At 48.5% G+C, this 27838-nt stretch overlaps 8 protein-coding genes across 8 annotated transcripts; 4 read left to right on the top strand and 4 right to left on the bottom strand.

Annotated features, from left to right (window-relative positions):
- Positions 1-19: 19 nt before the first annotated feature.
- Positions 20-967, top strand: EPUS_04300 (uncharacterized protein; the record flags this gene model as incomplete). Its single annotated transcript, XM_007788212.1, has 1 exon — positions 20-967. One exon carries the CDS (start codon positions 20-22, stop codon positions 965-967), a length of 948 nt encoding a protein of 315 aa, XP_007786402.1.
- A 7887-nt stretch (positions 968-8854) lies between these two features.
- Positions 8855-9828, top strand: EPUS_04301 (uncharacterized protein; the record flags this gene model as incomplete). Its single annotated transcript, XM_007788213.1, has 2 exons — positions 8855-9424; positions 9604-9828. 2 exons carry the CDS (start codon positions 8855-8857, stop codon positions 9826-9828), a joined length of 795 nt encoding a protein of 264 aa, XP_007786403.1.
- Positions 9829-10335: 507 nt separating this feature from the next.
- Positions 10336-14097, bottom strand: EPUS_04302 (uncharacterized protein; the record flags this gene model as incomplete). The annotated part of the gene is made up of 1 exon (XM_007788214.1): positions 10336-14097. One exon carries the CDS (start codon positions 14095-14097, stop codon positions 10336-10338), a length of 3762 nt encoding a protein of 1253 aa, XP_007786404.1.
- Positions 14098-14521: 424 nt separating this feature from the next.
- On the top strand, positions 14522-15943 carry EPUS_04303 (uncharacterized protein; the record flags this gene model as incomplete). The annotated part of the gene is made up of 4 exons (XM_007788215.1): positions 14522-14540; positions 14715-14850; positions 14902-15076; positions 15125-15943. 4 exons carry the CDS (start codon positions 14522-14524, stop codon positions 15941-15943), a joined length of 1149 nt encoding a protein of 382 aa, XP_007786405.1.
- Positions 15944-17313: 1370 nt separating this feature from the next.
- EPUS_04304 (uncharacterized protein) lies at positions 17314-18621 on the bottom strand (the record flags this gene model as incomplete). The annotated part of the gene is made up of 2 exons (XM_007788216.1): positions 17314-18415; positions 18479-18621. 2 exons carry the CDS (start codon positions 18619-18621, stop codon positions 17314-17316), a joined length of 1245 nt encoding a protein of 414 aa, XP_007786406.1.
- Positions 18622-19875: 1254 nt separating this feature from the next.
- EPUS_04305 (uncharacterized protein) lies at positions 19876-21482 on the bottom strand (the record flags this gene model as incomplete). Its single annotated transcript, XM_007788217.1, has 2 exons — positions 19876-21273; positions 21321-21482. The coding sequence occupies 2 exons, from the start codon at positions 21480-21482 to the stop codon at positions 19876-19878; spliced, it is 1560 nt and encodes a 519-aa protein (XP_007786407.1).
- A 461-nt stretch (positions 21483-21943) lies between these two features.
- On the top strand, positions 21944-25530 carry EPUS_04306 (uncharacterized protein; the record flags this gene model as incomplete). Its single annotated transcript, XM_007788218.1, has 2 exons — positions 21944-21985; positions 22036-25530. The coding sequence occupies 2 exons, from the start codon at positions 21944-21946 to the stop codon at positions 25528-25530; spliced, it is 3537 nt and encodes a 1178-aa protein (XP_007786408.1).
- A 183-nt stretch (positions 25531-25713) lies between these two features.
- On the bottom strand, positions 25714-27782 carry EPUS_04307 (uncharacterized protein; the record flags this gene model as incomplete). The annotated part of the gene is made up of 6 exons (XM_007788219.1): positions 25714-25796; positions 25870-25959; positions 26015-26111; positions 26194-26250; positions 26309-26848; positions 27645-27782. The coding sequence occupies 6 exons, from the start codon at positions 27780-27782 to the stop codon at positions 25714-25716; spliced, it is 1005 nt and encodes a 334-aa protein (XP_007786409.1).
- Positions 27783-27838: the final 56 nt, after the last annotated feature.

A 27838-nucleotide genomic window follows, 5' to 3' on the forward strand; every position in this document is an offset into this window, starting at 1 on the left:
TATTGAAGACGGGCTAGATATGAATCGCGTCGATAGAACAGTAGCAGAGCTACAAACAGCTCATAACCGTGCATCTCAAGCTTCTTTACGCGTTGCTCTGATCGCAAATTTCGAGGCCAAAGATCAGCCTGACGAAGATAGCGTTTCTACGCACAGCGAGGAGGACTTGCCGCCTGTGAGTTCTCATAAACGAGCTCATAGCGAGGCTAAAACTGCTTCAAAATCGAAGAAGCCACGAGAGAGTACTTCAACGCGTCAACGAGCAGCTGAGGCGGCTTTCCACGCTGCTATACCAAACCCAGCTATTGAGATTGGCCGTCAGCACAAGTGTGATCGACCTAACTGTCCGAATAATGGCTATCACTGCTATAATCTCTCTCGAATAGGCCATTTGAAGCTTAATATGGCTAATATTCGCGAGTGGAGAGATGCTATAAAGGATGACCCTGCTATTAATATCTATCATCCTCCTCCAGGGGTGCTAACCTGGTTGATTGAGGGTTATAAGAAGCAGAAGGAGCAGAATCAACAGCCTCTTGTTACTCCACAGCCTCTAATATCTACTACAGCTTCATCAATAGTAGCTGGCCAAGGGATGACGCTCAATATTAACCTCTCAGGGGGTCCTCTGCCGGCTACTCCTATCCACGAAAACGCAGATAACAGGGCTCAAGATACAGATATAAAGACCCCAGTTCCATCTGCTATAGCGCCAGCGTCAGCGCTACCCTTGCCAAGTAGCCCTATCCTACAGGCCAGAGATAAGGATGCCCGACTACTCACCTTCATTCAGGCTCGAATCCGTGCTCGGCCTGCGCGCCGTGCTGCATTTAACTATGCACAGGACCTGCTGATAAGTGCTGGCGTGAGTTTTTCAGATTTGGCTAGTTTGAGCAACAAAGAATGGAAGGATATTAGTATCAACATTGATATCAAGATGGATTTGCTAAAAAACGACAAAATATAGCATCTACAGCATTCAGAGGCCATTAACAAGGTTGTGAAGCATCTCCTAAGTAAGCTTGATCTTAATATACCTAAGGAGAGCAGAGGCGAGGAGCTCTAAGCTCGTAGATAAAGGATAGTTGGTATTAAGGAGTATATATAGACGTTGAGTAGTGTATTAAGTTTACATGTATTGTTATTTATTTTGTATAGGAACACGCAAAAATTTAATTACTAGAGTGTATTTAAGTTACTAGCGTATATATAAGCTTACAGAATTTAATTCTAAAATTTCGCTTAAACAGGAAATCCGTACTAAGACTTAGGCTTAGCAGGATATTATAACTTAATACTATAAATTCTATTAAGATAGCAGTTTGCTTTTTGACGATTATAGCTTAATTATAACAGCTACTACTACTTCTATACTATTAATTGATAGCTCTTTATCTATACTATCTCTCTATAACTTTATAACGCCTTAAGCGTATTATAAAGCACGTTAATAGTGGTTTTGTCAACACGAAAATGATAATAGCGAAAGTAATTCTTTGCATGCTTCTTAATGCTACAGAACTGCATAGCAAGATAGAAAAAGCCCTTATACTAGTTAGAAAACTGCCTTACAAGCTCTTTATTCCGTCTTATTCATGCTTTCAACAGAGAAAACGAGAATTCAATAGGGTTACAAGTCAGGAGAGTAAGGAGATAGATATATTAATCAAACGCCTGCCTCTTGGCATATATCTCTTAACTCCTATATATAAATATCAGTATTAATAGTAAATATAGCGTTAAGAGCTTACTTGACTATAATGAGCGCTGTGGTTATCTATAATCAGCACTGACTGTGGCCTAGGATACGGATTTATCTTTATTAGTAATCTTTAAATAAATGCGTTAAATCTCTCGTAGTTGAAGCTGCCGTGGTATATCTCATAGTCGAGATAGCCGTTAATCCCTATAGCTGGCAAGATGCTTCATCTCCTTAAGCGCCCGTTTAGTACTGTTACTCTACACAGTACGCTGCGTAGAGACCAACCTCTTTGAATTGCAACACTTTCGCAATGCACAGTACCTGGCGCGGAAGTTGTACGGCTTGTCTCAGGGCAGCCAGATTCGAGCGCCAGATTCAGAATTTTCAGATTCGGCGTGTCGGCGTTTCGGCTGACTTAGCAATGTAAATGTGACCGCACCATAGTAATTTGTATGTAGTGTTCCTGAAGAGTTTCTCACCACTGCCATTTGTGTAATTTGATGCCACTGTTGCTTCCAAATAGGTATTGATATAGAGAACTTGCTGTTGAGTTTCTGCAATGGCCTTACTTTGGCAAGCAAAGCCCGGGTGCCCTGTTCATCTGCGGGATATAATTGAGCGCTTCGTCAACGAGAGAGACCCTGCCTGGCGCCTGCACCCTACCCGTACAGGTGAGGTATTTGACTCATTTGATCAGTGCCAGGAGCGTTTAAACGTATTCGCAATGGTTGAGGGCTTTGCAATAACTGTTCGAGGGGCTGGAGACCCTCGAAATCCGTGTAAGCGTTTTCGGTGTATTCATCACGGAGATGAGACTCGAAATCATAGAGATCTTGAGCATCGCGCTGAAAAGGACGCTAAGGGCAAGATAATCAGTAATCGACAACGAGATACAACCCACACAAAGCAGAAAGGGTGTACCTGGTACGTTTTCTGCTCCTTCAAGGATATTGGCAAGCGCGGCTCTGGTGTTAAGGGTTTCTGCCTTGTTGCTCCAGAACTATCTCATTCTCATCGCCTTATGGAGAATCCCTTGGTATATATAGAGAATCAGAACCTGCTTCCTGAGTATCGTCAGCTTGTTACTCTTTCTTATAAGCATCATAAGAACGTTGTTCCTTACTCTCAAAGTCGGCGGATTCTTAATAGCGAGGATTTTGGTGTCTTTTTGAGCGCTAAAAAGTACTATAATCTTATCCGAAATCAACCTGCAGATAAGGGAGATTCTGAGTCGATACAAGGCCTTCTTAAAGCCCTTGATGATGCTGAATTCATCCATCATTAGTATATCAGCACAGAATACAATAATAAGGGCAAACTAATAGCGCAGCGACTTACTCAAATCTGGTTTGCTTATCCAAAACAGCTTGCTGTAGCTCAAAGGTTCGTTGCTAATCAAGTTCTTATTATTGATGGTACTTTCAATACGAATAAGCTTCGCCTTCCTCTACTTGCTGCTGTTGGTATAACGAATTCAGGAGCAACCTTCCCTATGGCGTTTAGCTACTGCCCTTCGGAGAGCAAAGAGTCGCCCAAATTCTTCTTCGACTGCCTTACCCGTGAATGCTTCAAATCCGAAGATAACGTCCTTCCCTGTCGAGTTGTTATTGGCGATCAAGGTGGTGGCCTTATTACTGCTCTTCCTGAGGCCTTACCAAAAGCCCTGCTACAAAGCTGCGATTAGCATGCTGTTAAAGCAATAAAAAGGAGATTCAGAACTTCTGGATACAAAAAGGACCAAGTGGATATCTTAAGTGACCTTTGCTGGATCTATATCAAGAGCGCAACTGCGCAGGAGCTTAAGGACAACTGTGAGAAGCTTATAGATAAGCTACGGCCTGCTGAGAAGAAGTATATACGTGAGATCTGGGTACCAAAAGAGGAGCAAGTGGTATATTACTATACAGATAAGTATATGAATCTCGGTTATACCTCAAGCTCTCGATTAGAGAGCTATCATCCAGTTCTCTGTGTGATGACTAACAGCCAGCTATCTCTTGAACAATCTGTTAAACGGCTTATTAGCACAGTTATCTCTATCCTTAAAACGCTTGATTTGGATGAGGATTCCTCAAAACGCGATCGCCCCGTCAGTTACAACGCGATAAGGCTGTATTTCGATTTCTATTTAATGAAATTAGTCTATTTGCTCTCAACAAGCTAGTAAACGAGTGGGAGTTAGTCAAGGAAATAGCTGCTAAAAGAGGACCTAGATATATAGCAGTGTCAGTGTCAGCTGCTTCTTTAGTGGTATCTACCCTGCAAAAATCACCTATTTGCTATCGTCAAGAGTGGCCAGCCTATCCCTAAGTCTCTGATACACCCTCGTTGGTGGATTAACGGCCCAATCATTCGATTCAGCAACTGGATACCAACTAATCAAGAGGCTAGTAACGCAGTGATACGAGAGACTAACTATCTATCCCCACAGCGTCGCCAACACACTTCCGCAGGGCAGCATCTCCTTGTCCTTAGAGACGCTCTATCTAGTACAGATCAAGCCTATATCGATGACGAAATAGCTCAGAATGATAAGAGAATATTAGGTCTGGCACAGGCTGCGTATGAGGGTCGTGGGGTCCCCCTGTGGCCAACCCTTTACCTGTACCAAAGCAGAAATGGGTACTTAAAAAGGCCCACGGCAAGGCGAACGCTAGGGGGCTTACAGGGGCTGAAATAGCTGCAAGAGAGCTTATAACGCTCGTGAGCGTGAGCAGAGACTGCGAGAGAGAGAGCAACTCGCTATCGAGATGACTCGGAGCGCTTCTACTGCAGCAGAGATTCTCCAATTTGGTCCAGGGCAGCAGGATGAGAGATACTTTCGGGGCAGCAGAATGAGATACTCATCAGAGCAACGCCGCCGCCGCCTTCAGAGGAGTCAGTTACCAGGGCAACGCTGTTACCGACAGAGGATAGCTTGCCCGTATCTCAGGAGGAGGAGAATCCATTTATTCTACCCGCCTCAACAGCTCCTGCTCTGCTGCAGACCAATGCACGGCCAAAACGCGCGAGGGGACCTACCCTGGACTACAAGGCTATGCACGAGGGCAAGCAGAATCAGCCGAAACGAGGCAAATAGGCCTATACTAGGTACAACAGCATAGAATGTATCAAGAGTCCTAAATAGGCAATAGGCCGCACAGCAACTCTGGTTGAACTGCACTCTGATAGATATTTCATATGGGGGGTTTGAGTGATAAATTCCCCACCCAATTTTGGTGGGGCATATATTGCCAAGCCCCCAAACGCCGACACGCCGAATCTGAAAATTCTGAATCTGGCGCTCGAATCTGGCTGCCCTGAGACAAGCCGAAGTTGTACGTCTCGATCATAAACTTCCTGACATCTTTAAGGGGCTTATCTTCAGTTAGAAAATGTTGCTTCAGTATTTCTCTGTAAAGCTCCCAGGGCTCTTCCATGACTGCTTGTGCCTGAGGCATGAGGAGGCGGGAGACTTTCGGACGAGGTACTTCACGGGGGTCTAATATACTCCCAAATTGACTGCAACAAATTAGCCTAGGCTGACGCGCAAGCGCGCCACCATACCCTTTCATTGGTTTCAAACCACAACCATCGTGCATCCATAGTGAGAGCTAAGCCCTAGTGTCGGCACACTATCAGGCACCCTTTGCCATTATTTGGGGGTATGATTGGTTGGTTCCAAAACCTTTACCAAGCTCTCTCGTAAGACTCATAACCACTGCAAATATTCACCTAAATGCTTTGATTCTAATTCGTACTTCCCAGAACTGTTCTGCGGAATACACGTTGCTGGGTTCCGAAGCCGCCATAGCCATGGTTCGACGCCCCAGCATTAAGTTGAATGCGTGTTGTCCTTGCGCAGTCATCTAGGTTTGATTGGCTCCTCCCAGAACCCTTCTCCACGCTCTCTTGTAGTAAAATTCTCTTGCTCAGATGGCAGGCTAGTTCTCAAATACTAATATGACAGAGCTATCTGCCACAATAATACTCAAGATCAGCAATGCTCCCTTTCACGCGAACAAAACTGACGAAATCCTACATTTCATAGCATCATATCCGGGTCAGTTGTCTGCCACATCAAAGCATACCCTACTATGACAATGGCCATATCAGTGGAAGCCCGCATCGCAATTATCGGCCTCTTCATTGCTTTACTACCCTCAGTATTCATTCTCTGGAAGGTGTTCTGGACTAGAAATCGACGGTCTGCGAATCTGGGTAGGATGGATCCTTCGATAATTATCAATTACGGCCCCCCTATGTGGTAGTATCTGACTATTTCAACAAACAGATCCAAGTCAACGACAAAGACCTAACCATCCATTCCCGTCCATTTATAACCAAACCGCCTTTATTAGCGATATCGATATCAGGCTCGAGTTCGGGATTCCTGTCACCAGCGAGCTAATACGTAAGACTTTACTTCACTGCACTCCGGTCCTTCCTTCTTTCTCCGAAATCTTTGTCTGGGACTCCTGATATATGATACCAACCCGCCGTGCGTACTAGATATCCATAGTCAGCAATTCAGGCGACATACCTCTTCACCGCCCTAGCATTCCTAAAACCTCAAGGTGGGGTCCGACTCGCCACAGTTTGTGTTCACAACAACCTCAGCTCGACGGGCGTCTCAATCAACTCTGAAAGAACTATCTTCAGGTTTCAACCTACATGAACATTTATATTTGAGCGGAGTATTAGATGTTAGAAAATGAAAGGGTTTTACAGTACCCGGTCAAAAGTCTCCGTTGATTTCGCGTTTTTCGCGTTTTTTCGCGTTTTGCACCCACAACCCACCCATTCTATCAACGAATTATGCCCCCACGAAGGCCACTACGCGAAATCAGTGGTAATAGGCCTCTTCATCATGAGTTAACGCCTATTGAGCGCGCAGAGATAGTAGGCGCAGCCAAATGTGGAGTGAGATTCGCTGAAATTGGTCGCATACTCAATTTCGCGCCCTCAACCGTCCAATATACCTACGAACTATCTGAACAACGCAACCTCCACAAATCGATCTCGCGTGCGGGCAGACCCTCTATAACGTCCGAAAGAGATAAAAGAGCCATTGTACGATATGCTCGTTCCTATCCCAAATCAACTTATGCACAAATGCGTCAAGATCTACAGATTCAACTCTCCGACAGTACTATCAAGCGAATTCTACTTCCTTATCATCTCTGCAAATGGCAATGTAAAAAAAGACCAGAATTAATACCAGAAGTGATTGATCTTCGATATCAATGAGTATTAAATCGTAAAGACTAGAGCGTTAAAGAGTGGGCTATAATAATATTCTCGGATGAATCAAGCGTTGAACGAGGCAAAGGAGATCAACGTGAATAGGCCTGGCGTATAGCTGCATAGAAATGGGATCCTTAATTTGTATAAACTTACAAAAAGGGCTATGATATAAGTATCATGGTATAGGGTGCTATTTGGATTAGAGGACGTTCTAATTTGGTTATTATGACTTGTGATGAGCAAGCGCAACGTAATAGATACTTAGCTAATTCTTATATTGATGTACTTAACTAAACTATCAAGAGATGCTGGCAACCTAATATAACATTTATACAAGATAATACCCCAATTTATACAGCTAAAAAAGTTACGAAATAGTTCGAAGATCAAGGTATACCAGTACTTGATTGGGCACCCTATTCCCCAGATTTGAACCTAATTAAACACGTCTGGGCTTAGATGAAGCAGTAGATCAATCAGCAGTATCCATATCTTAAGGATCTAGGGGATTCGCAAGCAGCGTATGATGAATTGGCTCAAGTAATCGTAGAAGCATGAGAGGCTATTCCGCAGGATAAAATCGACTCCCTTGTCACAGTTCAGAGTCAGGAGTATGCACTGAACAAGGAACGCAGATTGAACTGAGATTTCTAGCTACCGAGTCACGACTACAGACAAGCGAGAGTATCTATATACATTGTAGAACAGAAAGGGGCAGGACTCAGGAAAACATGACTAGACATCGTACCATCATCTCAGAGCTTCCGTACGAGACAGAAGCTAGGAATTGGAGCGGGAGAGAGCGCAAACAGAATTAGTGTGTTGGAGGTTCCGTATGGCACGCGAGAGCATCTGACAGCTCGAGCATTCACACAGGTGCAACCTGTAACATCCCTAATCAAGTCAATAGATAACCGGGTGAATGCCGTACTGCGGGCAAAAGGATGGCACACCAGATACTAAATCAAGAGACCTAATTAGGAAATTAGTACGATTATAATCGCTAGACATTAACGGTCATTTTGAGCTATTTTTCATAAAATTCCGATCAGAGTTCAGTGTGTAGTAGTAAAATGTATAGAGTAGAGAACAGTTAGGGGGGGTGGTAAAATTCGTGTGCACGGAGACTTTTGACCTAGTACTGTAGGTCTGTGCTGAATCCTCCGCAGAGGCTAAATTTTGCCGAGACTAAAGTCGCTTCTGTAAGCATTAGTAAGGGGTATTCTGCAACCATCTTGTCCTCCCTACTCCGTATTTTAGTTTCAATAGCGGTTGAAGATTAGAGGCTGGAGAGGAAATTGAATTTGGAGAGGTCAAGATTCGGGTGTGGATCTTGTGGTATTACCGTATTCCCACCCGAATCTGGACCGTGCCTTAGCAAATGAGGTTGGTCATTTCTGCTGTCTGACAAAGGGATCGGCTAGTTACCCGGCTCAGCCTCGGCTCAGCCTCCCCCAGTACTCCCTCTGCTCATCCTTTTATTCATCTCCCATCTCAATACTGCCTAATCTCAGGTTACTCACATATCATATTATTTCTGAGCACTTACTATTATCGCAAACTACAATTCACCTACATCAATATTCATAATATTGTCAAATCCTTCTCCAGCTGGGCGCTGAAGCCAAAGAAGTTGTTGCTCAATCTTGCTTTCTGACGCTCTTGGCTCTAACTTGCATGCAATGCCTGACCTGGGTTAATACCTCAATCTACCGTGAGGAATGCGCGACTGCATAATCAAATCTCTCCAGGGCAGTGAATTGGTGCTCAGTACCTTTTGCAGGTACAACTTCTTTTGACTTTTTGAGTGTCTTGGTCGCTGAGAACTAGGTCGCTGACAACTCAGGCTGTATGGTAATCTTTTTCGATTTGGCATCTTCTAGTCTGAGAACGCTTTTCATCGTTCTGGAGAAAATCTTCTTCGAGATGGATGTCAATACCGTTTTCCTGAAGGATATGCCCTTCATGTTATCAGTAGGAAAAGATGCATGGAACCGTGAAAACAAGCCACAGCCCGTCAGTATCACCCTTCGAGTCAACAACGTCAAGTCAATCCATGATGTAGCTGCTTCCGATGATATCAGCCAGAGTCTTGACTACGGCAAGTTATATAAAAATATCCAGAGCAAGCTGGGCAATCCTGGAGGTCACGACTGCCTTTCAGATATTGCTAAGCAAGTCCTCGCAGCCGTCGAGGTACCAGAGACCAGCAGCTCTGTCGAGGTCGTTTTTCCTAAAGCTGCTCTACGAGCCGAGGGCGGCTTGAGGTCTATTGTCAACTGGGACAAAGACCGAGATGTCACGAATGTCTATCAGACCTTGCAGATTCTAGGAATCAAATGTGCCTGCGTTATTGGCGTCAATCCACACGAGCGAAGGGAGAAGCAGATCGTGGTTGTGAACTTGACCTTCAGAAGCACATCTAATACGAAGGAGGCCACCGCAGTAGAGATCGCACTGGACAACTATCACGAAATCATAGAAATGGTCGTTAAGGTGTGTCAGCTCCTTATCCTTCCCTCTGCTCTTCATTGTTTTTTTCCTGTTGTTGTCAACGCTTATTGTTATTGCTGATCCTCATTACTGCTTCCATATCAGCAACATGCCTAATTACAAGTTATGCTGTCGACCAGCTGGCGGGACTGCTGATAGTGATGCTAATACTCCATCACCAGTTCATAGAAGGATCCTCCTACCAGACAGTCGAAACATTAGCCAACCTATTATGCAAGCAAATCACGATGCAGTGGGACATTTCTGAGGCCGAAGTCTCAGTCGAAAAGCCTTACGCTATCCCCAGTATTGGGGCAGCCGGCGTGTGCATACGGCGAAGGAGATCTTTCTACGAGAAAACGGGCTTCTGGAAAGTGAAGGTACAGCAGCAGTCGCAGCAGTCATAAGCGTTGAGAAGACCAAGACATTTCCAAGTCGACATCTCTGCCAGAGACCATGTGCAATTCCCAGTCGCGGAACAGCGGGCTTGGGCATACAGTGTAGGAAATCATTCAGTGATAAAGATATCACTGGCAGCGCAAAAAGTGGATAGAATGAGTTCTTGTACAATTACATACATAAAGAAGCGTCTTCTGTAATTATCGATATCACTCTTCACATCCTTCGATCATGTATGTACGCGGTCGAATATGGATAGCCAGCTGTTCGCGGCAAGCAGTCGATCGATATTTACCCCCTGAACGCCCCCCTGAACCGGCCCCTGAACCGGCGATACCAGCAAGCAGAATGGTATTCCGCAACAACCCGTCCTAAATCTCTAGGCACGCCAATAAGTACGCAATGATCACATCAATATACGCATGTACCTTTCAAGGCGAAATTTGTACACAGAATAAATCCCTCCAGAAGAACTTGCAGGGACGCCATATCTGCACGCTTAGAGTAGTACACTCTCAAGACTTCTCGCTGGGTGGCTTATTACCAAGATCCTCAACGCTGGGATTCTTGGTGGTAAAGTCCTCTTTAGGGAAATTTCCAGCAATGGACTTCCCATCGTTCTTGGCCTTCTTATTGAAAAAGAATGCCAGTTCCCTCTTCGTATACTTATGCACTTTCATTTCGGTCTTCCTAATCGGCCCCGCAAGAAAAGACTTCCTGACATTGACCTTGGAAAGATCCGCCAACATGCCCATCTTAGCGAGCTCGTACTCCGTCTTTGCGGCCGCATACTTCTTCTTCAGCTGCGCGGTTGAGAAAATATTGAGACCATCCTTCTCCTTGTTGTCGCCGATCTTCCAACCAAATTCGACAGCGACATCCTCGTCCGTGAGCCCGAACTTACGGAACAGAGGTTTGGCCCACTGCTCGACGAGTTCAATGTTGGTCATCGCTGTCTCAAGGGCGCGCATATTGGCTTTCGCGGGGGCTTCGGAGGTGTTGAGGTGGGGATTCTCGACGTCCTCGCTGTACCAGAGAGCCTTGGCGGCCTCGAGCTCTTGGAGGGCACCGTGAATGATGATGCGGAGGGTACGGAATGTTGGTCTGACCACGGGGCTCACGTGAGAAGGAGAGGATTCGAGAGTCACGACGTCATCATCGTCCGAGGAGTCAGGGGAGGAGGTCTCGCTGACCATGTCTTTGAATGCTAGTAGAGGCATGGTGATATCTGCGTTTGGAGGCTTCTGTAACGACATATAGGAGTCTTCTTTGAGCGCGGTTGACTTGTTATTAGACGGCTGAAAAGGTTGTTCGGATTTGCCTACGTCAACCCAAGGGCTGGAAGAGCGCGATATGTTGTCGTCCAGCTTGGTCTCCCCATTGTCAGCTTGACCACCTGCAACAGCTGCATGGCTTTCAGTGTTGAGTCGGTCAAGACCAAAAGCATCGTCAAAGCTTGCAGATCCGTTAATATCGTCCATGCTTATTGCAGCATCTGTAGTGGCTGCTGGTTTAGACCTCTCAACCTTGACAGGCAGCATTTTGTTTGGTGTCCGGATTTTGTAACCTGGCAGAGAAGACTCCTGTGGTTGGATTTCGAGTCCGCTTGGGGTCGATACCAACTTCATCTCGCCGGCATCAAACCAGTATCGGTCATTTTCAGTTTCCGAAGTGGGCTCCTCACAAAATAAATCCCACAATATCATGCCAACTCTTGCTCCTCTCGTCTCGACTACCGCAGATAGCACAGTATCAAAGACTCGCGAGTGAAGACCCACGACGTTGCTGTCTGCAAAATTTAGAATCCATGACCGGGCAGCACGTGAGAGAAGAGTTTCTGGGATGGCCTCCACCACACGAAGGAGGCTAGCTAAGCCGCGACGATGATTTTTGATCTGATCTCTTCTGAAATCCCCGGGTATTCCTCGAAAATCACCTTTCAAGAGCCAGTCTAGTAGGGAAAGACCTGGTGACAGATGTCGGGCTCTACGCTCCTTCCATGTATGTTCGGCAAATGATTCGATTCTGATCAGTGCGGCCATTGTGGTTGCGATATTATCCAAGCTATTGCCTCCACCTTTTGCTTCTGTCAGAGCTGCAAGTGCGTCACCTGCTTCATCGAAATGTCCACGTAGCAAGTTTGAGTCTGTGAGACTTCGCAAGTAGCTGACAGGAGGTTTTCGGGGCTTTTGCATTACAGCGTCTACCACGTCTCGCAGTAAAATATGGTCTTCTGTTGCTGTAGCAAAGCGAAGCAGAGAAGGGCTCAGGGAGGATCGACTGTAGAGGTTTAGAGGGATCAGAGGCCCGTCCACATCCATGGAGTAAACCAGCCACTGGCCCAATTCTGTCATTCCAGCATCGGTTATAGAATCCAGAAGTGGGGCAAGCTTCTGTGCTGGTAATTGTCCGTGAGACGAGGTGTACTCTTCACCAAAGGCGAATCTTCGAGGCGAAAAGAAGCCCTCATCTTGCCGCCAAGTGGTATGGAGAAATGAACTGATGGACCGTAATTTACTCTGGTCAATCAACTCCAGTATCTCGGTAAACGTTTCAACAGTTCGACCAGTTCGACCAGCGAGAGCGAAGTTTTCCAATGTTTGATGGAGGATACCGGCGAATACTTCCGATTGACCCAACACAGAGTCAACATCAAGCGAAGGAAGATAGCCAGCTGCTTTGCGGGTACTTTCAAGTGACCGTATGTACTTGAGTCTGTTCACAAGCATCTGCAGTACTTTCGGGTCTTTCTCAAACTCAAAGAAGGATGGTTGCAATAATCGCACTGTAAGATAGTCAAAGTATTTGTCTGGTAGACTATGAGGCTCAAGAAATGTGAGTAATTTGGTTATCGAGGCCAACGCAGTCTCCTGCGTACAGCCTCTATCATGCATATCCGCACTTCTACAGTTGAGCGAGGCTTCAACCAGTGCGAGCACAACTTCAACGGATATAGTGCGGCTCTCCATCTCAGCAAACGGTTTTTCAGTGCTGTAACCCTCGGTCAGTCCAACAGCCCCGCCGTGACGAAGTTTCACTCTATTCCAATCGACAGATGCCTTGGGCGATGCACTCCCTGAACCAGACATCCACTGAACAGCGAACCATGGTGATTCAGTGTTCCATGTACGCATGCGCTCGACTATCCAAGAGCCAGCTCTAGCAAATCCGCCGTCAGCACAACACCAGAGGATGAATTCCAGCCACACCTCGGGGCCAAGTTCTTTGACTTTAAGCCTAAAACGACCCCCAGGGGGATCATGACCAAGATCTTTATAAGTTGCCCCTGCACTAGCGGCTTGGGCAATGACTTCGTCCGAGTGAGCACGCCAAACCGCATCAGATAGAGTGGTCAACAGTCTGGAGGAGAGGACGTGCACGATGGGCGGCCGGCGTACGGCAGAGTCGTAGCTGCTATTGATATAAGAATAAACGTGCTCAGGCACAAGATCGGAGTTGTGGAGCAGAGCAATAATTTGATAAACGTTCTTCATGGCTTCTTGAGATTGTACGGGTGGCAGTTCGGCTGCTTTAAGGATGATAGATCCTAATGACATCCATATCTGTTCGACAGCAGTACAGTTCTCTGTAGACATCGCGTCTGTGTAACGGGGATCAAAATGGAGATCGTCCCAGAGGGTCGAGCTTGCGGTATCGAAACTAGTTGTTGGTTCCAATTCGATCGGCCCAAACACCACGTCTTCAAGAGATATCGAGGTGGGCCAACCCAGATTCGAAGGCAGTCCAGCCAGAGGGTCATTCTTGATGCGAGAAGTGGCATCCTCGATCAAGATTTTTACGACTGACTGGACCGCAGGCCAACGTCTGTGCTTGAGGCCAAGCTCAGCAAGAACATCGACTGCAGAGTTGGTTCCACGAGCCTCCGCAAGAATATTTGTGACTGCCTCACATTTTTCTTTTGTACTCAGGTTTGATTTATCGCCCTCGCACGAGGAGGTGCGGAATTGTGGCAATAAAAATGGTTCCAGTGCTTCGAGCCATGCTGCTTGATCGCCGGTCTTTGTTGAGGATAGCAATGGTCTCTGAGAAGCACTCGAAACTCCTGATTGTTCTTTCTTTGTAAGGATCTTCTTTGGCGTCTTCTCGAAATTCGTCCCATCTGCTCTGGCGCACTTTGAGAAACATCGAGTGCCGGCTGTGGACACACCCCTCGCATCATGTAAATAAAAGCGTGATCCCCAAAGCAATTCTACTCGCAGCTTTCCAGAACGCAGGCTCCGAGATATGGGCAGTATACGACCAAGGCATATGGGCATGACACGATGAAGGAGTGTGTGGAAATGTAGACTGCATTGAGAGGGACCGCCCTGGTTGTTGGTGTAAAGGTAGAATAGAGGCTACCGAGCCCCGCAGGTAAGCAGTGCCATCTTCTACCTCTTTGTGGTACGTAGTACTTTCCACCAAAAAAGTGCGACTTCTAGCACTACTTAGTCCATGATGTCGAGACGCGAACAGTGCCAAGGGAAATTGCCATTTACGCCAAGACCGTAGCTTTACGCGACACAGCTTGAAGCTTCGGGAAGCTGTCTCGCTCACAAGCTATTAGCTACGATAAAGACCCAACCCTCCCCAGCGACAGAATTCTTATCATTCAACGATCTGACGCTTGCGCATCGCTACATATTGTGGCTTCTCGTTTTCACTGAAAGATTACATTCTGCTGAAGTCACCGGTTCAACTATGCCTTCCTATCGCTTTGGTAAGTCAACACCAATTCTTTGACCTCTGTCCTGTCAGGATTTTCTTCTCTGGGGTTTCTGTTTGTAAAAGAGAGCTATCTTTCTTCTCAGCGTGCCTCTTGATTTCTTGATAATACCCTAGTTTCCCTGCCTAAGTTGTTCATTTTCTCGCGTTCTGATAAACTCTACTACAGAAGTCGCAAAGCAAGGTCGAGCGACTTGCAAAAGCACAGATTGTAAAACCGCTCAAGTGAAGATCTCAAAAGGAGAACTACGATTCGGCAGTTTTGTTAGTGGACCTGACTTTGATAGCTGGAGCTGGAAACATTGGTGAGTCGCGAAACTTGAGCCACCATTCTGTTTCTCACCGTATGACTCCAGGGGATGTATCACACCAGCCCAGATAGACAATGTTCTCAAGTCTATCGATGGATTCGAGGCATTTGAGGAAGATCCAAATGTTTTAGATGGCTACGACGAGGTTGGTGAGGAGAATCAAGCGAAAATTCGTACCGCACTCAAGGAAGGTCATGTACCGGACGAAGATTGGAAAGGCGTAAGTCTGCATATGCTGTTTTCAGACACTTCTGATATGCGTAACTAGGACCTCGAGAACAATCGTCTTGGTGCGAGAGGTATGAAGAAGAATAGAACGCCAAAGAAAAAGAAGAAGGGAGACGAGGAGGAAGGAGAGGCAGAAGGCGAAGCTGAGGCTACTCCTTCAAAAGCAAAACCAAAGAAGAGCAAGAAGCCTAAAGCCGCAGAGTCTGGAGACGAAGCCCCAGATGGCAGTCCTACTCCGAAGAAAGCACCTCGCAAACGTAAGGCTCCAGTCGAAGACGAAGAGCAAGCTTCACCAAAGCCGGCCAAGAAGCCACGGGCCAGAAAACCCAAGCAGCAAATCCAAAACGATTTAGAGTCCGAACCTGAGGTCATGCCAACTAAGAAGCAGCGCGGCAAGACAGCTAAGCCAGCGGCTGAGACAGATGGTGCACTTGACAGGAATGATGCTGCTGCCGCCGCAGAAGTTAAACCAGTAAAGAAGTCTGCAGCCAAGAAGGCACAGGCCGAAGAGGAAGAAGAACCCCTTCCTGCACCAGCCAAGGCAAAGCCGACCAAAAAGTCTCGTGTAAAGAAACCTGAGGCGAAGGAAGTAGAGCTCGAAGCAGGAGCAACCGCGGACCCAGCCAAAGTTACGATGTCTAGAGGCCGGCCCAAGAAAGTAGCCAAAGCCGAGAAACTAGAAGAATCACCAGCTGACGTCGAGGATCCGGCCAACGGCGTTGAGAAAGCTGCTAATGGAACTGCTGCAGTGGCTGCCGAAGCAGAAGCCGAAGTTGAGGCTGACCCAGACATTGCCGAGCCAGCGAAAGATAAACCTGCTGCTAGAAGAGGTGGAAGAAAGAGAGCAGTAAAGGCTTGATTGATTATGGCCTCGAGCACGTTCTTCATGATCCCCATGTCAGTATTTCCTAACGAGAGGGAAGTGTTGTTTTCCCATGAGCTGTCCGAGCATACCCTGTACGAATATGAATATGACTACCAACAGATGAGCACCGGCCGTCTCCACCTTATCGATCTCGATTGTCCTTGTCTGCTGGCTATGTTTATGCGTTGCTACCTTCATTTTCCAAAGGCGATGGAGTTCGGATGATAAGGAGGAGGTCTCTCAAATCCTCATCTTCTCGTGTAAGAAAGGCTTGATAGCAAACCGTTACAGATCTTGCAATATCAAACGCTCCGAAAAATTCTTACAGCTCCCCGAAATCAGATGTCTGTGGGGACTGGTTAGTGATGCTGAGAAGCATTCCCCTGCGTCTTCTATTTCTCGATCACCAAATAACCTACCGCTTGAGTTCTACACCGGCCTCCCATGATCTGCAATCGTGAACCAGCCGCCACATATATCGTACCACCTTTCCATCGCTGCACAGAACGCCACTCCCACTGCAGCTGCATTTCATTATGCTGTCATCCACTACATCCATCTGCACTGCAGTCGCAAAGCAAACGCATGAGTAGAAGCACAAGCTCGCAAAACGGGAAATGCCCCACCATTTTTCCCATATCCGTCTCTCCGCCTATCTATCTATCTATCTATTTCTCAATTTCCACCTCCCCCCATTGTTTCCAACCTTTAACCCCCCCTCTCAAAGCCCTTCCAATCCCATCCTCCCTCGGCCTTCTTGCTGGGTACTCCGATTCAAGGAGCCACTCCAGTCAGACCAAAGAAAAAAAAGCTGGGGGCATAGTACAGCCAAGTCAGCCGTTCCACGTAACTCGTAACACGTCAAATATAACAACATAACTCTCTCTTCCACAGTAGTATGGGTCAGACAAGCATAAGCCCGCCCGTCTCGGCATTCTTTCCCAGATGCTTCTATAGTAGGTTAGTTATCGGAAGAGATAGGTAGGTGCTAACTCAGGAAATGATGTTTGTCAGGTTAGTTACGCTATTACTGACTCTTCACGGTTGAGACAGGTATCATGATAGGCTACTACTACTAGTAGTACTACCACTACTAGTAAGTAGTAAAGACTCCGCGGATAGGTCGAGGTTGAGAAGGCTGATTGTGCAGCATTTATGCTGCGTGAGTCGGTAAGCAAGTAGCACTACAAGGATATCTACCCCCTTTCAAGGCAAACACGAAGACACACGACAGAAGTACTGCTACTGTAGCTTGTGTGTGGTAGTATTCCGTGCCCCCGAGCCGAAACTCCATGCTAAATCGGCCGCAAAGATCAATGGTAACGCTGGTTACCGGACCAAAATACTCCCTCCGTGACCACCCCTTAAAATTGCCTGCTCTCCCCAATATCACACACATCGAACACGCCCACTTCCTGCACCCCTCTCAACTTCAACGCGTCGCGCAACTTCCTCGGCGGCTCCAGCACATCCTCCTCCGTCAACACCCAGGTGCCCCAATGCATCGCCAGCGCCCTTTTACATCCCGTAGCCTTGAAGATCTCCACCGCGTCCCTGGGATCCGCGTGCATGGGGCTCATGATGAAGCGCGGCATGTATGCGCCGATTGGGATGAGGCCGAGATCGAAGGGACCGCGGAGCCGGCCTATATCCGCAAATGCGGGGCAGACGGGGAGGTGGGCGTACTGCTCTGACCAGTCGTCTTGGCCGTCGGAGGAGAGCGGTACAGCGCGATAACCTGTGTCGCCTGCGAAATAGACGGAGGAGGGGGTGGTCGTAGATGGGGCTGAGGAGACGGACCAAGAAGACCAGAGGGTTGCGCCGCGGTCGAAGAGGCCGCGGTTGGCGATGTGTTGGCTTGGTAGGCAGGATATTCGGGCTGTTATGATGTCCCCACCAGCTGAGGACGGGTTGCACCCGTCCTCTGTGGATGTTATGCTTGGTCTTGGAGATTCTTTGGAAGTGGACGGAGAGGGTGTGAGGGTGAAGTCAACTTCGTCCCACCAGTCCATTTCTGTGACATTGTTGATGCCGGCATCCAAGAACCACTTCTTATTGCCAAGGGGAGCAAAGAAATGGCAATTGGGGTGTAGGCGAGCAATCTCGGTGACGGTGGGATGGGAGAGGTGGTCGTAGTGGTTGTGAGATATTATGACAGCGTCTATGGTAGGGATATCTTTAATCTGACATGGCGGGTCTGTGTATCGTTTGGGACCAAGCCAGGAGAATGGGGAGCAGCGATCGGTGAAGACAGGGTCGAAGAGGACACGAAGACCGCTGGGAAACTCGACATAGAAACACGCATGGCCTAACCATGTTGCCCGTAGTTTGTCGGTACCATGCCTGCTATTGAGGAATTCTGGAGGCCTGACTGGGACAGTAGGTGGAGTCGTATCAGGGATGTTGGCTTTGCCCGTCAGACGTCGCACGATCATTGCTCTCCCAATTTCCAAGGCACCCATCGAGCTAAAGAATTACAATAGTGAGTAAAAACATTGGTCGAGGCCGTACAAGACTCCTTCCACTCACCTCCATGACTCCCATGGATTTGTAAAGCCTTTGCCCTTATGATGTGCTTTTTTCTTGGTGAGTTCATCTTCCGGTCTAGCACTTGAGAGGGAGGGAGCTGCGACGGTGGCCGCGTAGAGGATTGCAGAGGTCTGAGCTGACATTTTGCGGGTGGACTGAGGCCGACGGATTCTGGAAGGATTGTGATGGAATACAGAGCGGAAGAAAGACCTCATCAGGACTTTCGAAGAATGCTCAAAGAGACAGAGAAGAGGGCAGTTCTTAGGTAGGCAAATGTGCCTGGTCGACCACACTTCAAGCCACACTTCCAGTCACACATGTGGTGATTCCTTCAATAGTTCATCCGTCCAGTCTCACGGAATGACCATTCACCGACGGCGGGCGACTTTCGCTGAAGCCGGACAAAATGTTTGAGGCCTAGTTCCCAGCTTACTGCTCTCTATCCTTACAGCACGTAGTAGGCGATCGGGTTTAAACGGTTGGCAGACTTATCTCCATCTACCTCCTAACTACGGAGTATGGAGTATGGAGTACAGGAAATGTATTTCTCCGGCCTCTCATGCATCGACAAGGATCCTTTATATTCGGCAGAGGAGTTGTCCCAGCCCTTCATCTACCTTTTCACCAACTCATTGGACAGGTGGAGGACAAGCAGAAAAGAAGAGATGGTCTTTGCTTGTACAATACTGGTTTATTTACGCGCTTGGATTCTAGCTTAATTACGGTGTAGGTCTTGACTTGCCCCTAACAGTGCTCTTCTTGCCATCTGCGTTTGGCAATTTTTCAAGGTTATTCGTACTGATAATGACGCTTTCTGGTACAGAGCGGATCAAAGGAAACCGCTCCCCCAAACAGAGAAGCGATGATGTTCTCACAACGAACTCTGGCATTCTTTCGTCTGCCGGAGTTTGGCTAAGCTCATATCCCCAGGCAGCTTTCTATACCACCTGTCTCACAGTCACTTGTATGCTCCAGACTCATTTAGCGGAGGCAAATGGCGCCTACTCGACCCGCCTGCATGTCCTGCCTCGGTCCTTCAAATCACTTATGGTTTGCTGGCAACCTCACATTCCTCAATCAACGTATCTTTTACCGCTTGAGCCTCAGTGGTTGCCTCTGCCATCTCGGACGTATATTGATGAGGTACGTGGGCGAAAGGTTGATTTTCTTGACGGGTTTCTCCTCAAAAACCGCCGAAGATGCAATGGTGCACTGTTCGGAAATGTGGCAACCAAGCGTCGTTCCATGACCGTTCTAAATATCCAACCCAAGTCCTACTGATTAGTTGTCTCGCTTGACTGTAGTGGGCGGCTAGCCCCATGACAGTCATCTCAATGCGATTCGGAAGCGGTAATCTCTGGTCAGCTGTGAGACTTGCAGTGAAAGTCATGTCCATGTCATCCTCCTGACTCGGTTGTGGCTAAAATAGATGGTGCACGTAGCTGATCATTGTCGCCGCTCTGAACAAGCAAGCCGGCCATAGAAATAGCGCCCTGCATATTGCTTTTATTGTACAGAAAGATTCCCTGTAAAGCTGCTGTGCTGGTGCTGTACTTCGGTATAGGGTGTTCTTCCGACTCGAGGAGACGCAACTCTTGCAGCCTTTCGCAGAAGAGTCCTTTAAACTTCACGCTGTCGCCGTCTCCGCCGTAGAAGCGATCCCATAAGTGCTCGACCTGATATCTGGTAGCTTCGCCGAGGCGTACTGTCATATCCACCCGACCAGGCCTGACCAATGCACCATCCAGTCTCTCCACGTAGTTAGTCGTCAAGAAGATAATTCGTTCTTCGGCGCTCGCCACCCCGTCAAGCGCGTTGAGTAGTCCGGAAAATGTAACGGTTGCGCCCCTGTATCCATCTGGATCACTCTGAACACGTCTGTTGGCGAAAGCGACATCCACGTCCTCAAGTAACACCAGCGTTCGTGGAGGTATGATTGTGAGAAGATGATTCAGGCGATCATCCGTCAAACCCCGTTCGCTCAGGTTTAAAATCGCTATATCATAGTCGAGTTCACCGGCAAGCGCCTGAATGAAGGATGATTTGCCGGTTCCAGGCGGGCCATGAAGGAGATAGCCACGACGATACGGTATGCCTCGATCATAATACCACTTACTCGAGGATTGGAACTCTTTTACGTCAGCCACAATAGTTTCTTTCACACCAGCATCAAGCACGACGGATTCAAGAGGTCTCTTGCGACGTGGATTACCAAAGGGCTTCCACTCGATACCACGAGAATGATAGATGACAGTCTTTCCCTCTTGCGATCTTGCCGCAATATCATGTGCCTCTTTGAACATGCTTTCAAAAACGTGACGATGGGAGTACAGAGTCGTCAAAGTGACCGTCTCCCATGGCTCGCCCGTTTTGTAGTCCCTTGACTTCTCTTCCCGGACTCTATTTACAAAGATGAAAGCACCATTATATCGCAAGACGTGCTTTCCAGGTCCTGGTATCAAAGCAAAGTTTGTGTGGATGGCTCCATTAGGGAGGACAATTTTTTCGGTCTCGATTGACAGATGTCGCATGCCAGGAGTAATCTTGCGCAATAATGCCTCTAGCACACCTGTTTTGCCAGGGCTTGGAGCAGATGTTGCGCTCGGTTTTGAGGTAGCTGCCGCCAACTGCGCTCGTTGGTGTAGGGTCATCCAATATAGGAACCATTGATAGGAGTCATCCTGTACGTTGATCTCGACATCGACCAGAAGCCGACGACGTAGCAATGCTGCGCCCTGTCGAGCGCCTCGGCGAGCAAGTGCAGCAGCAGCTCCCAGGCCAGCGAGTCCAAATCCCTGTGACGTTCAGTAGAGAACGATGAAGTAGACGTACCGCGACGTACAGCTGTGAAGAATGGATTGCTAGTCAACTGGGCAATAACTCCTCCTTCGGAAGCTCCGTCTGTGTTAAGAAGCTGCTTCGCTAGATCTTGCTTCGACACAACTCTACTATTTGTCGATGAAACTGTAGACACAGGGAGATGTGGGCCATAGCCGCTTTGCATACCGCTATCAGTGCTTATGAATGAAGATCAATTGATAGAATGATATCGACTTTTTTTCTGCGCATGCTGGCTGGTCCATGCCGTTTTGGGCCCAAAATGGTTGCAGCAACGCAATGGCGACGCGCTACAAATGAATTCATCGCCAGCCAATCACAGATCGTGTTCCTCGGAGATGCCTTGTCATCAATTCTGCTTCTATTCTCTAGCATTGTCTGATAGATCTCTGCAGAAATTCCAAGTATTAATACATTCTCTTTATGTACTATTGGACAAGCACCCCTGTAAACATTAGGCTTCAGTTTTCTACAACTGTTTTATCCGCATTCCACTCCTCGATTTCATTCCTAGCCGTACTTTACACCAACTTCGCGAGGCTGTTCTGCTCCGGAATGACGTTTCGATAGACCTTCAAGGCTATGGGAAGTTATCCATTCTCCCAGTAACGATAGCTGGTCTCGAGGATGGACCCGGTGGCAGAGGCGCAAAATGCGCCTGACTTCAGAGTACGAGTACTATCGCCATTAAAGTCCTTGGACTATCTGACAGACGACAGTTTGAACTCTTCGACACCTGCGTACTCAAGAATAGTCCATCACTCGTTGGCATCATCCTGCGCACTTACCACGATTTCAACTCTCATGAGCCGATCGCTGATTGTCTGATCATTGCGCAGGAAGGAGTACCAGATGGGATACTCCAGTCATTCCTCGCCTCTGGTATCCCCCCTAAAGGCTATGTCTTCATCCGGTTTGCCAAGCAGGAGTTTGGTCACTCTCTTCTGTCCGAGCGAAGTATTCAGCTTGTGAGCAGAACCTTTGCCATTGGTGATAGTGTCAAACGTAATGCTGGTGACAGTATGATTGGTACCGTGGTGAGTATATTTGACTCTTATGTCTTGGAGCCAGTATGCAGCACATCACACAGCTCTTCATACCCACGACAGAAGTCGTTCGAATTCCACACTGGCTTCGGGGATTGTAATGAGGCCTGCGTTCCGAGGCTCCCCGATTACCTCTCTCACCCGCTGCGTCATGCCCTCCTCTACGATGTTCCAGGGGACGAGTTGAAGCGTGCCGATGATTTTGAGCCTGGCGACTATGTCGTTGAGCGAGATTATCTGGGAGTCGTGCAGGATCACGACATAGACGCTGTTCTTTACTTGAAGAATGGTACAGTTGTCATGGTAGAAAATGCATTGGAGCTTGAATTGGTTGTACCGGACTTTAGACAACATCTGGTCGCTTTGCCAGAGCTTGATGATCTCCGTCGGCCTGACGTTCCCGCATATCAGGTTGGTGGAAAAGCCTTCATTCCCACAGACCATCTCACACGAGGTCAATTTGTGACCACGAATCATCGAAACTTACGGAATGGTCGCTGGCTGGTGGGCGAGTATGACCCAGCATGCGATGCTTATGGACATGTGCTTGATGTGAGGACTAAACGAGCTCATATCAAGTGGTTATGCCCCAATGCTTACATCCCACGCAACTTGGGTGATAGGCCTCCCTCTGCTCTACGGCCTTACGATAACCTCAGCTCATACAGCAATCCTCGAGATTTGCGTCGCACCAAGGGATTGACTCTGCTCGACCGCGGCCAGCGGCCTCGATCTTCAGATAGTAAGTGCTCTGCGGATGTCAATACAGGTCAGGACCTGGACGCTGGAGATCAGGTCCGGTTCAGAGACCAGTCGGGCGCGTTCGTCAAGTATCAAGGAACTGGTCATGGTCAGTACAATCGCATATCAAAGGACGTGACCTTTGGCTTTGACATGAACGAATTCATTGTCTTCTACTCTAAGCAGAATGTGCAGGTTCGTTGGCAGGACGGTTCCGTGGCCGAACAACCCTCGGTTATGTTACAACCTTATGTAATGCCAGAACAGGAACTCTGTCCCGGAGACATCATCAGTTTGAAGGAGGATTCAATTCAGGTGGCTGTTGGGAAACCAGAGACCACCGCCACCGCTTTTAATGAGATGCTCTATTTGCAAGGAGATTATATACTCAGGCCGCAGAAGGTGGGTGTCATTCAAGCTGTCAATGCTCGAGAACGACTTGTACGCGTACGATGGTTCCTCCAGCCCACGGTGAGTCTTATACAGCAGGGCAACTTGCTGCAAAGGGGCGCATACTTTGGACCGATTTCCGATGAGATCCAGGACGTCTCTCTGTATGAAGTGATGGCACATGCTGCATTAATGCGGAAACGCAGAGACATTGTCATCCTTCCCCCCCAACATTTGCCAGTCCATAGTATATTGGGCGTGTCACAACGACTGGATTCTTTCGACGAAGAAAAGTTTGGTTCTGCACTTCTCTCATGGACCACACGACCATCTGGTATGGACATGCACACGTATCTTCGTGCGCTTGCAAAGCCAATAGCTATCCGAGATCTCAAGGATTCAAGCTTCTCGCCGGCTGACTTCCACAATACTCCGGACTGGGTAGGAGAAATAGTAGATCTCGGCTTGGACGGGCTATTGACTGTTCGACTTTGTGGATCACCCCAATGCGAAGAAATTCGTGTACCGTGGGAGCGAGTTTTAATCATCGTAGATGATGAAGCCGCGGTTGAATTTCCTCCTGGGGCCCCAGGTTCCTTTGTGGATGAGGAATTCCCAGACTTAGAGTACCTCAGTGAAGGGTCAGATATCTCGGCCATGGAGGAAACAATTGAATACGATGGCGGAGAAAGAATGGATAATGAAAGTGGGGATGAAGGATGGTCTACCGATGCCGATGAGATGGAGATAGACGCTGAAACAAGAGCCAACAACATCAACAACAGGATGCATGTTGAGGCTACAACACCGCCGAGTTCGAATACCCCTGACACAGTTTTAAGGGAGAGGGGTCTTACAGAAGACGAGAGCAGTCAGAAACAGGTAGAAACCTCGTCGTTAACGACGAAGCTGCAAAATTCCATACCTTCTTCACCGCCTGAACAATCCAGCCTACCCAAAGCTCCATCATCATCATCATCCCATCCACAATTATCATCCACCATCACCAACCTGATCAGCCTTTCAAAATCTCAAACCGAACCCCCACCCTCCTTCCTCGTCCTCGACACGCCTCCACCACCCGACCAATTCCACAGCGCAGACGCCTCATCCTCCTCAGCCCCCTCAGCAAGCTTCCTCAAACGCGTCCACCGCGAACACCGCATCCTCGCCACCTCCCTACCCCCAACCCAGATCTACATCCGCACCTACGAGTCGCGCCTCGATCTCCTCCGAGCCGTCATCCTCGGCCCACCGGACACCCCCTACGAGTTCGCCCCCTTCCTGATCGACCTGTACCTGCCCGCCACCTACCCGGCCCAACCGCCCATCGCGCACTTCCACTCCTGGACCTCCGGCCTCGGCCGCATCAACCCCAACCTCTACGAGGAAGGCAAGATCTGCCTCTCCCTCCTGGGAACCTGGCCCGGACGCGGCATCCAGGGCGAGAGCGACACGTGGAGCGAGAAGGCGAATCTGCTGCAGGTGCTGTTGAGCCTGATGGGGCTGGTGTTGGTGAAGCGGCCGTTCTACAACGAGGCCGGCTTTGAGGGCTACGAGGGCGAGGGCGCGTATCAGGTGGAGAGTCTGCTGTACTCGGAGAAGGCGTATGTGTTGGCGCGCGGGTTTGTGAGGTTTGCGCTCGTCGAGGGCGTCAGGGCCGTCGAGGATGTGCTGGCGTGGGTCTATTTGGTTGGGTCGCGGATTGGAGGAGAAAAGGCTGAGGAGAGAGAGATGGAGGTTGATGGAGATGGTGATGGTGATGAGGGTGCAGCGAAAGGAAAGGCGGCGCTATTGCCAGAACGGCCAGGTCTGGAGGCACAACAACGCCCGGAATTGTTGGGGAAACTGGTCGAGCGGGCCAAGGCGCTGATGGAGTATTCGTCGTCCTGTACGGAAGAGGAGAGGGATGAGCTGGTGGATGGCATGGGCAGGCAGAATGCAGAGGCTTTCATGAGGCCGTTGAGTCAGGGGGCAATCGTGATGCTGAGACGGCATCTGGACGTGCTGGAGAAGGCTTTTCTGGTTGGAGCTTAGGGATACCTAGGACAGGGGTTGCGAATAGATCTTCGTTGATAGTTTCATGTTGAATGATTTGCATGTCATGGTGGGTTTGAGAGGTCTATGTCGATGTCCATGTCTATCAGTTTTTCCTATTCTTCCGGCATATGGTGGCGGCATCCGCTGAGCTGATGCTATTACCTAGTCTGTTTTTTATCGCTACAGCACCATTCGAACCCTCAGCTTGTCACCCTGGACGATCTCGTCTTTTCGCGACATCAGCTCCGGCATATCCCACGTACCTGTTCTCGAATGTCAGTCGCGGATCCAGACAACCTCAACACATCCAGGACAGGAGGAAGAAGTGGCACGCACAAGAAAGATACCGCCCAGCAAGCCATTCTCTCCTTTCCTGTGTCAGCCAGACGATGGTGTCGCCTGCTAGCTCGGGCGTGTCCATGAACACTGTATGGGTGATCAAAATGTGCCGTCAGGGTAGGGCAGAGGGCCACGAGCTTACGGTGGTGTGCTTCTTTGGGCACGCGAGCGGCCAGTTCGGTCATGACACTACCTGGGTGAAATGCGTAGGCCAGGATGCCTTGGTCACCGTACTCGCTCTAAGCGCGGTTCTCGGTCAGTTCTCTGAGCTCTCCGTCACTGCGCCCAACGCCCAGCAACTGGTGCTTGCATGTAACTTACCATGCAGAATTCGGTAAATTTCAGGACGGCGAATTTTGTGGTTATATAGCTCGAGAACTGAATCTTGTGTTAGCTCTTGCCCTGTGTTGGTACGATACCTGGCAGAATGATATACTCCAGGTCTTGCGGTATGAGCTCCAACCGAGCCCAGGTTAAGTATCGTCTTCATGCCACCCTTCAACAGCAGGGGCAGGAAAGCGCGCGTTGACAGGTACACGCCTCTGATGTTGACTTCCATGGTATACCACCAATCCTCTGGATCACTGTCCACGATAAGTGCAGTTTTCTCCAACCGTCCCGCATTATTGACGAGTATGTCCAACCCTCCGAATTCCTGCTCAGCCTGTTTCGCCGCGCCATCTATCGAAGAGTGGTCCAATACATCTAGCTTGACCGTCAACACCTGAGGTGGCTTGTGTCCTGCTTTTTTCGCGGCGGACACGACTTCCGCAGCCAAATCGTCCAGGGCCGAACGCGCTCCAAGGCCTATGGAAGAGGCACCGCTCTCCGCGAAGGCAATGGCGGTGCGCTTGCCGATTCCTTTGGATGCTCCGATGATGAAGACGCGGTGTCCGACATGGTTGGAGCTTTTCAAGGGATTGATCGCGTCGTAGGTATCAGAGTGGATTGTGTTTGTGAATTCATAGCCTAAGTACTAGATGAGTGGTTGTAGAGGATCACCATAAAGGAGGGGGGCTTCAGACCCTGTTGGCGAGTACTTGGTTCTACCCAAGGATAGGCCATTCTATATCAGATTTAGCAATAACGGGAAGAGCAGCGAGAAGCTGTCAAGAGGCTGTCAAGAGGCTGTCAAGAAGCTGTCACCAAAATGGATAGCCATCGGATATGGAAGGGAAAGAGTACAGTATAAAATACAAGGAAACAGCTCCTCAAGACCACCTGTCACGCGGGTGATGCAACATTCATTGTAACATGGTCAGTAGGAGCATCATGGCAGTGAGAATCCTATCTCCGATGCGGCATTTCGGTTGTACCAGTAGGATTATGGGGAAGAGTACAGACAAGGGGCAGCGGCAGTGCTCTACTTAGTGAAAGACGTCATAAGACTCATCATTGATACAGCCCATGCCAAGGTGGGGTAGTATTGTGATGATAGGTACAAAGCAGACAGAGGAAAGGGGAAATTGTTGTAACGACACGCTCTTCTCCAGTCCTCGAGGACAACGCTTTGGCTTTGGAGTGCTGAACTCCGTCGAATGCCAAGATATTACTAGGAGACTCTGAGCACTCAGCACTCAGCACTCAGCACTCAGCATTCAGCATTCAGCATTCAGCATTCAGCATTCAGCATTCAGCACAACGTTGGGGTGTATTCCTCGCGGACCAGGTCCTACGGCCGACATCTAATACGACACAGTTCTATTTTCAGTGACGCTTTTCACGAGCAAAGGTACATGAGCGAATAGCTATTATAATGATTCTGTACCTACCTCTGGCGCGCCATGTTCCAACGATGCGCCGCGTTCCCATGAGGGAAGCGAGAGTGCCACCGGCATCCATTGAGTGTTGAGAATCGACAGTCTCGCAAACGACAGTGCCCATCCAAGACACCTTCTAGCGCGGACCATTGGTCACTCGAGTCTTGTGATGTCTTTGCCTGACCAGCAGGCTCTTCCATCACGCA

Source organism: Endocarpon pusillum (assembly GCF_000464535.1).
Source record: "Endocarpon pusillum Z07020 unplaced genomic scaffold C713767, whole genome shotgun sequence".
Taxonomy (NCBI): domain Eukaryota; kingdom Fungi; phylum Ascomycota; class Eurotiomycetes; order Verrucariales; family Verrucariaceae; genus Endocarpon; species Endocarpon pusillum.